This window comes from Arabidopsis lyrata (genome assembly GCF_000004255.2).
Source record: "Arabidopsis lyrata subsp. lyrata unplaced genomic scaffold ARALYscaffold_7, whole genome shotgun sequence".
NCBI classification, from domain to species: Eukaryota; Viridiplantae; Streptophyta; class Magnoliopsida; order Brassicales; family Brassicaceae; genus Arabidopsis; species Arabidopsis lyrata.
Genome location: NW_003302549.1, coordinates 22,834,112 through 22,849,537, shown reverse-complemented (window position 1 = coordinate 22,849,537; position 15,426 = coordinate 22,834,112). Strand labels below are relative to the sequence as shown.

Genomic DNA, 15,426 nt, shown 5'->3' with positions numbered 1-15,426 from the left:
TTACACTGTTCCATTTCACATGCCAATTTTGAGTAATGGCTCACCCTTTTCCCATATGTAGCTCTCAGAAAGCTCACAGATTTCTGCTTTGTAAGTGTAATCACCAGTTGAAGAATCATTAATGCTTTTCCATGATTGTAATATCCTATTTAGACCCGACTCCTTATCCCAACCCACTTTCATATCAGGAAGAAATGTATCCATCGGAAAGTCGAAGCTTTGCCATAAAAATCCACTTGTCTCATTGTTACTGGAGTACCGCAATACTATGTTGCCGTGGTCAAGAAGCTCGGCGGTCAGTTCCGAGTTCAGACTTTTGCCAGTCACATTTGAAGATGCAGTTATTTTGGTGTTTTGTACTAGTCGTTGAAGTAGTACAGAAAGTAGTACAAGATGTGATTCAGGAAGATGAGATGCATAATTGCTAATGAGGAACTCGAGTAATTGGATGTTGGAGTGTTTGCCAAGTCCAGAAAAGGAAAATATCTTTGTTTGAAGACAAAAGGAATCATGTAAGCAAGTAGGAAGTTTGCTTGATGTGAAAAGGAAATTGGCAAAAAGGAAAACCTTTTCTTTATGGGATTTGGAAACTTTCTCTTATGTGTGATTGGAAGAACTTGAGGCGCAAGTTTCTGTTTGTTATATAAGGAGGACGTGACCTTATGAGAATGTGGATTGGCAAGAGTAAAAATCCCAAAGAGATTCGATGTGAGAGATTGTGTGTGTGATCGTGTGCGACGTAGGTTCGAGGGTTAAGTGCTTGTGTGATCAAGCTTATTTGTGTGTTGGTGTTGACGGTTCATGTTGGAGAATCTTGGTGATCGTTGGGTTCGTTGGGGTGACGGTTTGTGTGTGTTGGTTGTTCCAGAGACTTGGAGAATTGAAGTCTAGACTCAGGGGGAGTTTAGCTCAGGGTTAGGTTATCCTGATTAAATCTAGGCTCAGGAGAGTTTAGCTAAGGGTAGAGATTTATCCTTAAGATTTCATGTTAATAGAACAGAGCGGTGAATCAAGAGGGTTGTGCTTGATTTACGCGTTTGCGAATATGTTGTATTTGCTTTCTTGTTCTAGTGGAATCGAAATCTGGACATGGTCCCGGGGAGTAGGAAAAACAGAACCTCGTTAATAAATTTCTTGTCTCGTTTATTTTCCGCAATTTATTTGACCTCATCCGCACTTACAACATTGGTTGACCAAACAGAGTTACTAGTATGATCAATGAGGTGGAGGTTGTTATTGAAGATTTTGAGTGTTCCGATGGGCTTGGACACTGGATTTTCTATATTGGCAACTTAAACAACTTCATTAGATAACTTTTGGTACCACATGCCAAGGATACCATTGGTTACCGACACCGGAAGTTGGGGCCGGTTTGAAAAAACCAAGCTCAAAAATACTCTTTGGGGATGACATCTTGTGTTGGATAGATACATTGAAGGGCGTTGACGGTGAAATTTTAGAATTATACATGGAAAAACCTTTGTGAAATAAGACGAATAAAAATAATACGATCTTCACCTTTTTTTCTTTGTTTTTGTTTTCCTAGTCAGTTTCGTTCTATCTTGTTTGAACAACTGCATTCTTCTTAGTATTTGATATTCTTTGGACAAGAATTTGTTCTTATTCCCCATTGTTTGACTTTTACCACAAGTTGCGTTCAAGTTTAAATTTTCAACGGGACATAAATGAAACTAAAACTACGTACATGTGAGATTAATTTCTCCCACGGCAAACATTGCATATGTTTTTTAGGGAATTAGTTGTCAATTTAAACCCTAGTAAAGGTCCAAATCTATATCACATCAACGGCTGGAGGATCGAGACTCGTTGATGAAGTCCATAGACCATAAAACCGTTCATTTTCCATCATTTATACTATCGTCGATTTTGGGATTTAATTTTTGGTGTTGAGATTTTAGTTTAAATTGTCATGTTTTATTTGTTCTTAGTTTCTCTAGTGTTTTCAGTGTACCATAAATAAGTTTATCCTTTTCTATTTTAGTTTTTTTTTTTCTTCCCTATTAATAAAATGAATTTTTATTTATGTTATACTTATCTCTCCTATTCATTCTCCCCTCATTTTAAATAGGCATTATCTATGGATCACCTAATATTTGTTTTCTTAAAAAAGAAACCAAAATTCTTTATATTAGAACAATCAGATGATTATAAACATAAACTATTTCATCTAACTAAAGGAAGCAGGAAGATAAAGAAAAATGGCCAGGATTGCAAATGGTGTTGGAATCGTTGGTCTTTTAATAATTTTCATGTTGATTTGGGGAGGTAATTACATTATAATATGAATCTAATTAACCAAACTCTCTATTATTGTGTGTTTGTATTTATAAGTTGTGTGTTTATCGTGTATTTGTTTAAATAATTTAACAATCTTATATAAGCATCTTAAACAATTTTTTAAATGATGATAAACAAACACGAAAAAGTAATATATTCTACAAAAAAAAAACATTCAAAATTTTCATATTTAAAATATGTAAAACAAAAACACTTGTAAATGCAAGCGCAAATGCAAACCCAAATCATAACTGACTACTTTTCTATTTATTTTGTGAGTCATCAGGAATGCCAAAGGGACATGCTCAACAGTCTGGTGCTTATTGTGAGAAGACACCCAGCACGTTAGCGGCACCTGGGAACTGCTTTAAAAGTAATGGTAACGCATTGTGTAAAGAGTCTTGCCGCAATGAAAAGTATAAAAACGGCGCATGTCTACATCTACCGAAGCCACGGTCAAAACTCAAATGCTACTGCTGGTTTATGGCTGATGAATATAAATGTCCCAAACTTTCTTTGTAAGCCTAATACTTCAAAACCTTGCCGTGTTTCTTTTCTTTTAAGAACTTCGCTTAAATAAACTTTACTACGTTAAACCTCTAATCTCTTTACCAAAACAGAAGAAGGGATGAGTATAATATATATTCCGAATCTTATGTTTAAATCCAAACTACCTTTGTTTACGAGCAATTACAATAACTAATTGATTTTTACTACACAAAAGGTGTTATGTTTTGTTATTTGGACAGATTCAACGTTAAGAAAGTGTGATTTAGACAGCGTTTATACTTTATTCATTCGTGCTCGCTTAAATCAATAAAATCTCTACTCGCTATTGCAAAACGATCCCCATACACCACCACGTACAAATTCATATGCTTTTGTGATCATGTAAAATTATATTAAGTTGGATACCATATACAGAAGACGAATTCTAAACATATATTCAAATAGAAGTAAAACGCGTTATGGATTACTCAATGCAAAAAAAGTAAAAGTCTAAACTATGTAGAAGATATATTCTAAATTACATAAGGTAGAAGACGTATTCTAGATTAGATTTGTAGAAGACATACTCTACATTATTTAATCTAAAAGACGTACTATATATAAAGTAAGGTGGGGATGTGCCTTTAGTCAAGTGGTTAAGTCCACTTGACTCCGCCTTCCCCACCGGAGTTCGACTCCGCCTTCCCCACCCCGCGTAGTAGAGATTAACTATGAATCGGGCCTTGTCGATCCAAAGATGTCAAAAAATATATATATAAAGTAAAGTAAAAGACATATTCTCAGTTACCTAAGGTAAAAGATGTATTCTACATTGTGTTTGGTACCAAATTATATGTAAGAAAGTACATAAATCTCAAACTCAACCACAAATTATAAATATTTAGGAGTTAGAACAAACCCAACCAGTTTAAGAATTTTTTTAAAATATTTTTTTGAATCTAGATGAAAAGTGGTCGGATCAAGACACAAGACTGTGAGATATGAACTATCTTATACTATTATTTGGGAAGTACATCATAAGTTGTAACATTGAGAAATGTAACAAATTACATTAGTATATATGTCACTAGAGAACTGTAATCATAAACGAAATTAATTTCGTAAACAATATTAACAAGTGGAAGCCCCCTTGGGCCATTGGTTGATCAAAGGTTAATTAATGCTTCTACACCAAAAGGTCTGGGGTTCGAGTCCCAGATATTGCGATTTATTAATAAATTTGCAGATTAAAGGAGGCAAGTGTGCAGGAGATCTCCAACGAAGTACAATTATAGCCGTTCGCCAGGATTCTACGCAGAGAGAGAAGTGTCGTCAGGTCGTGGATCATTGAAGGTGTCTGTCAAGAGCATGGAGAAGGAAGTGTCGTCTGTCGTGGATCTAATAAGGGTCGGAAGGAATTGTCCGTTGTAGAATCGTCTATGTAACAGTTCTCATAATTTGCAATAAATAATAAATCTAGACGTTAAAAAAAAAACAATATTAACAACTAATTAGGTAAGTGAATATTGAAAGATTTCGTAAATAATAATATCAACTAATTAGGTAAGTGATTATTGAGATATATTTTGTAATCAATAAGAACAAATATTCAGTTAAATCTTAAGCTATGTAGCCATAAATCTTATTTTGTATTCATTACGATCTATTGACTTTGTATACCATTCCGTTGTAAACAAATGATCTTAGCATAGATCCGGTGTGGTCTTTCAATTCTATAATAATGGAAACAACAACCCTAGTCGCCATCTTTATATCGGGGTTACTTGTAAGTTTTACTGGGTATGCTCTATATACTGCCTTTGGGCAACCCTCTCAACAACTAAGAGATCCATTCGAGGAACAGGGGGACTAGTTGACGTAATCAGCCTCATCAGCCGATGAATTAGTCGTTGTTGTTCTTGTTTCTTTAGTACTTTTAGTGGTTCCTATACCTGTTATGTTCCTTGGATTATTAACAAGCGGGATTCAAGCTCTCATTTTTGCCACTTTAGTTGCGGCTTATATATGTGAGTCTATGGAAGGTCATCATTAACGGTTTTTTCAAATATTCTTTTTTAGGTTAGCCCAATTAAATTATGATATTTGAGAAATAATTAGGTCTGGCATATACAAGTTTTTTTCTTTGCAAAACAAGAGAGACAAATCTTTGGTTTCAAAAAAGTCAGACGAAAATACCCTTGAAATAAAATGCGGGAGTTTTCCCTCCGAGAATTTCGTAGGGGACAGGGATATCATGCAATATTCTGTGGGCCCCCACTTATTTAATGCTCGCAGAGATAGTGTGTTGCAACCATGATACGTATCATGATATATATGTGTTTATCCGATACATGCAAATCGCGGCGGACCCTACAGACGTATAAAGCTTGGCAATTCTCTCTGCCCCAAGTTGCTACAGAAGTAGCATTAAATGCAAAAATAATTATGGCAAGACAAAAAATCACAGCTACGAGATATCTTACCACGATATCTTTCCCCCATCCCATTATATGCTTTCGTGTCCAGATATATATGTTCGTATCACGTTATACGTTTCCAACAGAGAGAAACGCAACAGAAATCAATAAATGCAAAAGAGAAATTGTCGCTTTTAACAAATATCAAACGGCACATAAGCCGAGGGTTTCGTTTCGCAATTATGTCTGGGTGCAACTGCTAGACTCTACAAGCATAGGGGTATAATGGTCTTTTCAAGACAAACCAAACACACACATTATTTACGAACGTGCCACTGCTCCTTTGACTTAAATACTTCTCAGTCTTAGGGTATGCAGTGTAATTACTCTTAAATTATAGAATAGTTGGTTTACGTTATGTAAGAAACACTTGTATATGTGATATTTGATATTGCCTAGGTATATATGAATTAAAGATCTAAATAATCTGAATCTGAATCTGAATCTGCTCTACTACTTTTGTGAATTTCTATTTCTATTTAGATAGGGATTCGATTAGAAGTTCTTCCTTTTTATCTGTGAATTGGCTGAAAAAATGATTAAAAAAAAAGAACGAAGAATTCAAAAAAAGGTTCATAAAAAATAAATGGCATAAAAAGTCGTATATATATATATATATATTATGGATTTTCCCGAGTAACTGGAAAAGCCGCTAAAGTGGCTAAAGTGGCTAAAGTAGTAATAAATCCCGTCAGTAAAATCGTTCCTATAGAAAGTCCATCTATTCCCATTCTCCAGTAAAAATCAAAAAAATTGATCCATTTATAATCTTCGGACAGTTGAATTAACGGATCGTCCATTTTAAAATTATAACAAAAAGCGTAGGTCTTTAGAAAAAGTTCTAAAATACAAATGCATTTTGTTATAATTTTAAATGGATCAATTTTTTGTTATAATTTTAATAAAATTATATTTAGATAGCGATCTGTAGACCCATGCCACAATTACATCCATATTCAATTCGATTTTTTTAAAAGATCTGAACAATATCTACATTTGATCGTGGCCGTTTAAATCTTAATCTGATTTTTAGTCTTTAATCTTGATCGTCGGTCATACGCAATTAATACAAAAATTATTATATGGAAGATTCAAAAGAGATAAAGACAAAAGGTGAGAAGATTCAAAGAACAAGATTAAACAAGCAAATTACAGTGAATAGAACTTTGATGTCTATATGTACTTTATATGTCTCGAATTATTTGTCTTTTAAATAAAAGTATCATTAAAAAGAAAAATAACAAAATGATGTTTAATTTCACAGGACGGGGTTATATGGTAGGACGGGTTTGGATTGATATTAATACGGGATGGTATATATATGACGGGAAAGTTGTGTGTTTTATCATGTATTTGTTTAAATAATTTAAACATCTTAAACAATTTTTTAAATGATAAACAAACACGAAAGAGTAATATATTCTACAAAAAAAAGCATTCAAAATATGTAAAACAAAAACACTTGTAAATGAAAGCGCAAATGCAAAATTTAACTTTTAAAACAATCCAAACCCAAATCATAACGGTTACTTTTTTTATTTATTTTGTGAGTCATTAGGAATGCCAAAAGGAAATGCTAAACGTTATGATCCTTATTGTCGGAAGATACCCAGCGTATTAGCGGCACCTGGGAACTGCTTTAAAAAAAATGGTAACGCATTATGTAAAGAGTCTTGCGTCAATGAAAATTTTCTGCATGGCGCATGTCTACATCTACCAAAGCCACAGTCAAAACTCAAATGCCACTGCTGGCTTAAGGATGCTAAATTTTTTCCTTAAGCCTAATCCTTCCAAACCTCGCGTCAATATATTGATACTAAGGGGAATCTCATCAACTTGCATGCTTCTTAATATCGATAACTGTATTTTTTGTTTTGTTTTTTATAATGCATTGAATATTTAATGAAGTAATCCTTGGTATGGTTTATTTGTCACTGAAAAGATTGACTATATCTTAATAACAAACTAGATCATAACCCGTGCTATTTTTTTTTTGGTAGGGAACCTGTGCTATAGCACGGATGTGAAATTTCTTTTATAAAATTAAAATATAAATTTTGTATTAAAAAGTAAATAATAGAATAAATTCAAATTTATAAAATTTATGTCATAGCATAATTAATTTTATTTGTAAATAGTATTAAATGTTGTATTATATTTACTTAGTTGGGAAAAATGTTTTCATAATATAAGAGGAGATAATATTGTAGTATATTTAAAAATGTTGAGAGTCTAAATAAAATTGTAGGGTTTGTTTGTATGTTTAAATAATTTACTTAGAAAATTTAATAATTAACTTATGCAACATTTGTTTTTTTTTATTGTATTATTAGTTTGTGAGAGTTTATTTTTTGGGCCAATTTGGGTTCAATTTTAAAAATAGGCCCAATCTTTAATTAAGTTGCTTTGGTTTGATTTTTAATAATAGCATAAATAATTTAAAGGAAACAAAAAATAATGTCTAAAAAAAAACAATATGTCGACGATGTCTAAAAAAACCATAATCAAGAATCTGCTTCTGCTTCGATTTCGATTGCTGGCAATGGAGGAGAAATCGGAATTATTGTAATAAACATCACCCGACGATTTCTCTGTCAATTCTTCTTACTTCAGCTGAAAGAATGATAAATCATGCAATTTCATTAGTCTCAAACAATTTCGGAATTGAAGAATGCATTCAATTAGTTCATCGATTGTGTTCCGAAGCAGTGGAATTGGAAATTCGACTTAAAGGTACACCAAATTCTCAAATTTAATCGGTTATCTTATAAAAATCGATGAATTTAGTTCTTCAATTGATTAGTGATTGAATCTTTATGTTGTAAGAAATTCAACAAATTATACAGATAATTTTGAAATCGTCGAATGAAATAATGAATGGCTCTGCCAAATCTTTGTTTGATCTAATCTTATGAATGTATATTTGCATTGTTTCAGATATAGATTATAAACTATATGATTTGCAATCTTAAACTTTTATCAGATTTCGAAACTGATATCAAATTAGGATTAAGCTTTATAAAGTACATCTCTAATCTGAATATAAAATGATCTGCAGGTTTTTGGTACAGACATGTATATGGAGTAAGAGTAAATCAATCTAATGAAGACAATCTAACCAAGAATTATCAGACGTCATGCAATTACCTCTGTTGAAACATGACTATAAAGGTTAGTACCTGATACATAACTCATTAAGCTTTTCAAAACATAACTCATTAACCTTTTCAAAACATGTTGATTTGATGCATTTGATTAATAATGAAATAAATGTTCAATGAATTTAAAAATTAAGCAGATTTATAGAAAAGTTTATATAACATAAGAGCAACCCCAACCGTAAAGAAACCCAATTAGATTTTTTAGTAATAAAGTAATAGTATTTTAGATATAATTTAGTTTTATATTTAAATTTTAATTTTAAATAAAAACTGGACCACTAAATGAATAACATGGGTAGAGATAACTTTTTATACGTACCTTATTTTAGAAACGTTGCTATGTCTCTCTCTTCTTCTTTCATTTTTCTTATTTGTTTAATAGTTTAGGTACTCTTAAGAAACCACCATTGTGGATGGTCTAAGAGTTTCTATCGAACTATAAAGAATTAAACAAATTTGCAATGAGCTTGTTTACAACTCTTATTCATGAAACTATTAATGAGTTTTCTTATGTGTTATCGTTTAAGCACTGCTATGATGTTCAAAACCTGCATATGATAGAAATAATAAAATTTAATTCCTAAATGCATAATTAGTTAGTTGTAAACTGCACAAAATCATTAGAATATCTAAAATACAAAAAGAAATTATAATTAGTGGTGAAAGTTACCTGAATGAAAAGCTATCAAATCTTCTATTTTCAATACTGGCCTACTATAGTACAGGTCGAGTTTAGAGTATTGTCTTTAAGTTAATAAATGAAATTCAATCCGTACTGTAGTACCAAATTCAATTAGATTTTGTAATAAATGAAATTCAATCTGTACTGTAGTACCTAATTCAATTAGAGATTTGTTTGAGCTAATTACGGAATTTACCAATTATTCACATAATCAAATATGTTATGAACATATATTTGGTATATAATAATACCAAATTCAATCCGTGTGTGGAGTCTATATTTTCATTTTACAATCTCTATGAAAATATTGCGGCACAATATATTATTTATTATTTTCAAAATTGCTTGCAGAATCAAATTTTTAAATATTTAGAAGTGTCAAACCTTATTTAACTCATCTCATCATAAATCTTAAAATGCTGTCTGTTATAAGGATAATAACTTTCTACCATATAATACATTACATTTAACCTGCCGCCTACTATAAATATTTTAAACATATTTTTTTAGAAAATCAAATTAATGTATTTATAATTTTTTTTATCTTTTTAATCTATTAAATATTTATGGTATTCTTTAATATTTTAAATTAAACTTTTTTAAATATTCCAAATTAAAATCTTTAAAAATTTTTACTGTAGTATGTAAAATTATGAATTAAAAAAAAAAAGTGATATGAAATTAAATATAAATATTCAAATAGTTATAAGGATCATAACTCATTTCAGCATATAATATATTATATTCAACCCGCCGCCTGTTATAAATATTTGTTTCAAAAAATCAAATTAGAGTATGTATACTTCATAAATTTTTGATCTATTAAGTATTGATGATATTAAAAAAAAAAGAATATATTGCTCAATTATGAATTTTTGACCCGTTAAATTTGTTCTTTCATACATTGAATAATTTATATTCGTTTTTAAAAATTCAAATCTTGGTATATGCGGAAAAAAATTTATTTATTTTTATTATATAGATGATATACTGATTTATTTATTTAAAGAAATAGAATCATATAAAATGAGATGTGGAGTATAATGATTAATAACAAATTAATATGGTAAGTTAGATATCAAATCTTATATGTTCATTTGTTGGTCATTCTTTTTAAAGAAATTAATAATAGATTTTCGTTTTTATAATTAAATTAAATTAATTAAATTGTATAAAATAGTATTTGACTTTTTTATCCTTAATGAGTTGAATTAATTTACTCTATAAAATTTTATTACTAATGGCATTCTTAAGTAATTTTTTACAAAATGAAAGGTTAGTTAAGGGTATCTTATAAAGTGTACTCCCCAAATAATAGTATAGGATTTTGTTCTAAAGATCTAATTCTGAAAATAAAATTATTTAGAAAATAACTATTTTCGCTTATGTTTTCATATGAATTCTTTCAAATGCAATCATTGAATAACTTTTTCTGGATTTCGTGCAAAAAAACTCTCAAAGTCGCCATTTTTTGCAACTTTATCCTCTAACTCTAAATAATGCAAGTCAACATTGCAAACTCAAAAGTAACCGGCTAAATAGATTTCCTGTATATTGCTTTGTTATGAATTGTGTATTTTTTAACATAATTTAAAATGTCGTTTTGGAATAATATTGTAAACATACCTTCTTTTTTTTAGTGTAATAGAAATTGTTAAAAATGTCCATTTTTCAATACCTCTTTTCAAAAATGCCCCCTTTGAGAGTCCATTTTTAAGTTTGTCCTCTTTTAATTTTTAATGACCATTTTACCCTTATTTGAAACAAAATTAGGTCCACAAAATACAAAATATTTTTTTGGCGGGAAAAGTGATCCCGCAAATTTTTGGCGGGAAACGTGATCCCGCAATTTTCCTGCCAAAATTTTTTTTTTCAGGAAAAGTGATTCCGCAATTTTTTGGGCGAAATTTTTTTGGCGGGAAAATTTTTGGCGGGAAAAATTTACAAGGTATTTTAAAGGTTTTACAGAGTATTTACAAGTGTTTTGTAAGGTTTTACAATGTATTTTAAAAGGTTTTACAACGTATTTATAAGGTATTTATAAGATATTATAAGATTTTACAATCTATTTTATAAGGTTTTACAAGTTATAAGGTTTTTAAATACTTTGTAAAATTTTCCTATAAAAAATTTTCCCGCCAAAAATTTAACGCCAAAAAATTGCGGAATAACTTTTCCCGCAACAAATTTTTTTTGGCGGGAAAATTTTTTGGCTGGAAAAATTTTTACGGGAAAATTCTACAAAGTATTTTAAAGGTTTTACAAGTTTTTACAAAATCAAATTTGTAATTTTGATGTGTGCATATTCTCATGTTTTTCTTATATATTTGTGATATCTTTTATTAAAAGAAGGGTAATTTAGTCATTTTGTACAAAAAATGGTATTTTAAAAATGGACAGCCAAAGGGGGCATTTTTAAAAAAGAGTATTGAAAAAAGAGCATTTTTGTGAGTCTCCCTTTAAACAAATACGAAAACAGATACTTTTCTATTGTTTTGGTTTTGTGTTACAATAACACCCCAACTTCCCTCAATTTTTTGTCAAAATTTTGTGTGACCTAAAATCTACTTTCCATATCAATTAGAACCCCACTGAACAATACAAACAATATCTACTCGAGCCTCAACACGGTCACAAAATGAAAAATTAGTAACCCCAAAAAAAAAGGGAAACTGAGTTTTGTATATTGACTCACTCACAACAAACAGGACATCTGATCAATCCATTCTCATTACAATATGGACATCTTTGAAATCCATAGTCCGTAACTTCTTCTTCTTCTTCTTCTTCTTCTTCGCCTTCATGGTAAATTTTGCAGCTGCCTGAACATGTCTCACACGGCACAAACCGAACATCTCCACAAGCCTCACATTCGTTACCAAAACCCGTTAAGCCATCTTCAACCATTTCGCAGTCTTTTATCAGCTTTTCAAGTGTCCCATTTTCATTCAACTTCTTAATCTCCTCCACTCCGCCAAGATACTTGTTCCCCAAGAAAACTCTAGGCAGTGTTATTCCAACGCCATTGTTAAATTTATCCTCCAATAGCTTCTTCAGCTCATCTTTGAAACCCGAATGCAATGAAACATCGCGCTCATCGATCCGAATTCCTAAGCTTTTCAGTATTATCCGGATATTGCAGCAGTCTTCATATGTTTTCCTTATACCTCTAAGGCTTGTGAAGTAAAGTCTCACTTTTTCTTTACCTAAACTCTTTCTTTTGCAGTTCCCTTTTTCTTGAAGCGATTTCGTGAAAGTTGAAACTATCTCAGGTGGCTCCAAATCATCAACTCTGCTATTGGACTTCACATTCTCATGAAACCTTGATTTAGCACGATCAAACGAAACATCAACATCAACATCATCATCATGATTAGGTTGGATACGAACAACATCAAACGAGAAGCTTCTCAAGTGATTCGGTGATCGTAAAGGACTAACATCTTCAAGACCTTCCATCAATTCCCACGTATTGATCGTCTCTGGCTCTCCAGGAGGTGTCACTATTGGAGTTTTAGGCACAATCTTAGGGATTTTCTCGTTTATCATACTTGACCAAACCCTAGCTTCAATAACCTTAGCTTGCAAATCCAAATTCATCTTCTCTCTGAACTCTCTGACCTTAATTATATCATTCTCTTCATCGCCGTGAAGAAACCCATTACCGGAGATTAGCTTCTCCTCACCCATTTGATCGGAAACCCGTTGCTTGTAAATAGAGTCTTCCAAGTGTTTGTGAAAATGCCTGAGAGAAGAATCACAAAGACTAAGAGATCCAATTGTGGAGGAAGTGAGAGCCACAGTGTGATAACTATCGCCGGTGTGTTGTGCTGGATGATGAACGTGCATTGAATAGCTTCGTGGCACAATCACCGGCGATAATCCTCCTTTGCAATTACGGCAACGATTCCGATTCTTCGAGCTCGCACAACCCATTTTAATCAACCAAGTCGAAAACAGAGCAACAAAAAAAAAAAAAGTTCTGATTTTGGGACAGAGATTGAGTCAAGGATTAGATTTCAGACAAAAGGGTTTGCTAAATTCGATGAGATGTCATAAAATTTAGCCAGATTTGTAAGAATAATAGCTGGAAATTACGAAGATCTTGAAAACAACGATAGAGAAAGCAGACAGATCGTAAAAGAAGAAGAAGAAAAACAGAGAAGATTCTGCAAAACAGAGAAGATTCTATTTGGACCAATTCTGCAAAACAGAGAAGATTGGTTGATCAAATGTCAGATTAGGAAATCGATGAACGAAGAAAGAAACTAGAGAGGAATCTTTATGATGATGATGATGATCATCATCTTCTTCGTTGTCAGGTCCTACTTTCTTTCTAAAAAGTTGTAGAGGGAGAGAAATGGAAAATGTGTGCATTAAAAAGAGAATTTAATTTTAAATTTTGTGAGATTTTTTTTTTTAAAATATAATTTTGACTTCTGCTTGACGATGTCCTTTACTAGGAGCGTGATCTACGCTCCTCAAAAGATCTTTTTTTTTTTTTTGGTGAGCCACGGAGAGACAATGTCTCCCCGCTAATTTATTCAGAACAAAAATAAAAAAATTACAAACGGACCGATCTCGGAAATGAAGTTCCTCGACTATCCTCCAACAAAATAGTCTCCACAACACTCGGAGCTAACTCAAACATATGAAAGCCAAACGGCAAAGTAAAAGCATAGTTTGCTAACCCGTCAGCAAGACGGTTAGCCTCCCTATAAACATGCGAAATCCGGACTATCCAGTCCCTTGTAAGAAAGCCATGGCACAAACGTACCAGGAACGACAGGGGGTGCGAATCACTAATCCCTGATTTTAAAAAACCCACCACCAACTCCGAGTCTACTTCCAACTCTAGTCTCGTGATCCTCCTCTCCCACGCGATATATAGCCCATAGTACACTCCCCAAAGCTCCGCTAGCGGAGCAGAGCAAATACCAATATTAAGCGCAAAACCGCCACGCCAACGCCCCATACCATCCCGTAAAACTCCTCCCGCCGCGGCCAAGCCTGGATTTCCACGAGAAGCGCCGTCTGAATTTAGCTTCACCCATTCGCCCAGCGGCGGCTGCCAAGCTATTCTTCTCTCAACTCTACCCCCAACATTCTTCTCAACCCTATGAATCTCATTGGCCTGATACACTTCCTTGGCCCAATCTTTCACAAATTTCACTCTATCTCTACACTTTCCGGTCTCGCCAAACACATAGCCACATCTCCACTTCCATCCCCACCAAACTCCAACCGCAAATGTCGTAGATCACTCACAGTCACCCGTTCCTTCCCCCACCCGCAGGTTTCCGTGTAACCAAGTGAGGAGAGGAGCGTTGAAAAACTCTTGTTTCCTCCGTTCTGGACAAGGCGGCTCCATATTCCCGAAATAGACGGGCAGTCTCTCAAGACATGAATAATCGTCTCTTCACCACCTTTGCATACTCGACAAATATTGGTATCCCCGATATGCCGCCTAAATCTTTCAACATTAGTCATGATAGCTTGGTGACTAACTAGCCACAAAAAAGTCTTCACCCTCTCCGGTACTTTAATTTTCCATATCCTGTTATAAAAGCTAGTCATATCCGGTTTGGGAGACTCATCTCTCGTGATCATGGTATACGCCGATTTGACCGTGAACTGTCCATCTGCAGCTTCTCCCCAAGCAATACGATCCCTGGATCCTGTCACGTTATCAACAACTATCGCGGCCAGTTCCAATCTTGTCCTTGGCGTGACATAAGGCACAATCACATTCAAACACCAGCCCGTCCCTTCCTGCCACAAGTCCTTCACCCGCCACTGTAAAACTTCATTAGGTAACTCCGTAATAACTCTCTCCACCAACGGTGCATCCAACAGCCACTTGTCGGTCCAAAATCGTATATCCCGACCATTGCCAAGCACCCACCTACTTCCTTTCAACCCCACTTCCCGTAGACCTGCTGCGATGCTTCTCCAGGTCGACGACCCAGGTCTCTTAGCTGCCAGCCAGCCTTGATCTTGTACGCTCCCAACCTTGTATTTTTTTCTCAAGACATGGGCCCAAAGGCTTTCTGTTTCATTCATGAGTCTCCAACCCACTTTTGAAACTAAGGCCATATTCATATCTTTAGCCTTTCTTAAACCCAAACCTCCTTCTCCTCGTGGTTTACAAACCCGATCCCACGCTATGAGATGTTGTTTCTTTTTTTCCGTGGTACTTCCCCACAAGAAAGCCCGCGCCACCTTATCCAATCCCTCCGTTGTTGATTTTGGTAACACTATCGTACTCATGACATGTACCGGTATAGCTGAGATCACTGATTTTGTCAATGTTAGCCTC

At 33.5% G+C, this 15,426-nt stretch overlaps 2 protein-coding genes across 3 annotated transcripts; one reads left to right on the top strand and one right to left on the bottom strand.

Moving 5' to 3' along the window:
• The first annotated feature begins 2,169 nt into the window (after positions 1 to 2,169).
• LOC9306817 (putative defensin-like protein 40) lies at positions 2,170 to 7,177 on the top strand. Of its 2 annotated transcripts, none has more exons than XM_002870701.2 (2): positions 2,170 to 2,286; positions 2,585 to 3,016. In XM_002870701.2, the coding sequence occupies exons 1-2, from the start codon at positions 2,220 to 2,222 to the stop codon at positions 2,818 to 2,820; spliced, it is 303 nt and encodes a 100-aa protein (XP_002870747.1). In that variant the 5' UTR covers positions 2,170 to 2,219; the 3' UTR covers positions 2,821 to 3,016. The 2 variants fall into 2 exon arrangements, 1 of the variants encoding a protein (XP_002870747.1); XR_002330336.1 differs by lacking the exon at positions 2,585 to 3,016 and adding an exon at positions 6,823 to 7,177 and having other exon boundaries at positions 2,206 to 2,286.
• A 4,398-nt stretch (positions 7,178 to 11,575) lies between these two features.
• Positions 11,576 to 13,492, bottom strand: LOC9304763 (uncharacterized protein At5g39865). Its single transcript, XM_002868645.2, has one exon. The coding sequence runs from the start codon at positions 13,041 to 13,043 to the stop codon at positions 11,799 to 11,801; it is 1,245 nt and encodes a 414-aa protein (XP_002868691.1). The 5' UTR covers positions 13,044 to 13,492; the 3' UTR covers positions 11,576 to 11,798.
• Positions 13,493 to 15,426: the final 1,934 nt, after the last annotated feature.